Below are 505 nucleotides of genomic sequence, written 5' to 3'. Positions count from 1 at the left end.
CCCGCGAACCAAGCTCTCCCAAATGGTGTAAATGCAACCGCCGTTGTCGATCTGCGTAACGTCATGAATCTTGTCATTGATAGTCTTTAATAGAAAAAGCACTGCCATGGATTTCATGCGGTTCTGCTGCAGTCGTGAATTCATGCGATTTTGCTGCTACAATTGATGAATTCATGATCTGAGTAGACAAAATAATCATGAGATGCTGCCATGAATCCATCAGTGAATTGTGACATTGCACAGTGACTCTAGATGCGAATTTTGCGTGAGTATTTTGTCTTAATACTCACAGATTTTTATACAAAAAACATACCACGAGAAGGGCCGTCGTGTATGTCACATCTCTTGAATTTGTGGGTATGTGTGTAATGGTATGTATTTATGGTTTATCTATCCCAATACTCACATACTCACATACTCACATACTCACAAATATTTACTAATACTATAAAGTTACTATACGATCTATCGACATGTTCTAATTGAAAGCTTTGTGAGTATTTTG

At 37.8% G+C, this 505-nt stretch overlaps 1 protein-coding gene across 1 annotated transcript in view; it reads right to left on the bottom strand.

Annotated features, from left to right (window-relative positions):
- Positions 1-73: 73 nt before the first annotated feature.
- PHALS_10320 (uncharacterized protein) overlaps positions 74-505 on the bottom strand; it is a gene marked incomplete at both ends in the record, with an annotated part of 807 nt that continues 375 nt past the window's right edge. The window contains one exon of the mRNA XM_024725723.1: positions 74-178. Coding sequence (XP_024576471.1) covers positions 74-178 — 105 coding nt within the window. The remainder of the gene's footprint in view (positions 179-505) is intronic.

The sequence above is a fragment of the Plasmopara halstedii genome, assembly GCF_900000015.1.
Source record: "Plasmopara halstedii genome assembly, contig: Scaffold_470, whole genome shotgun sequence".
Lineage (NCBI taxonomy): Eukaryota > Oomycota > Peronosporomycetes > Peronosporales > Peronosporaceae > Plasmopara > Plasmopara halstedii.
This window is presented reverse-complemented; position numbering and strand designations above follow the sequence as displayed.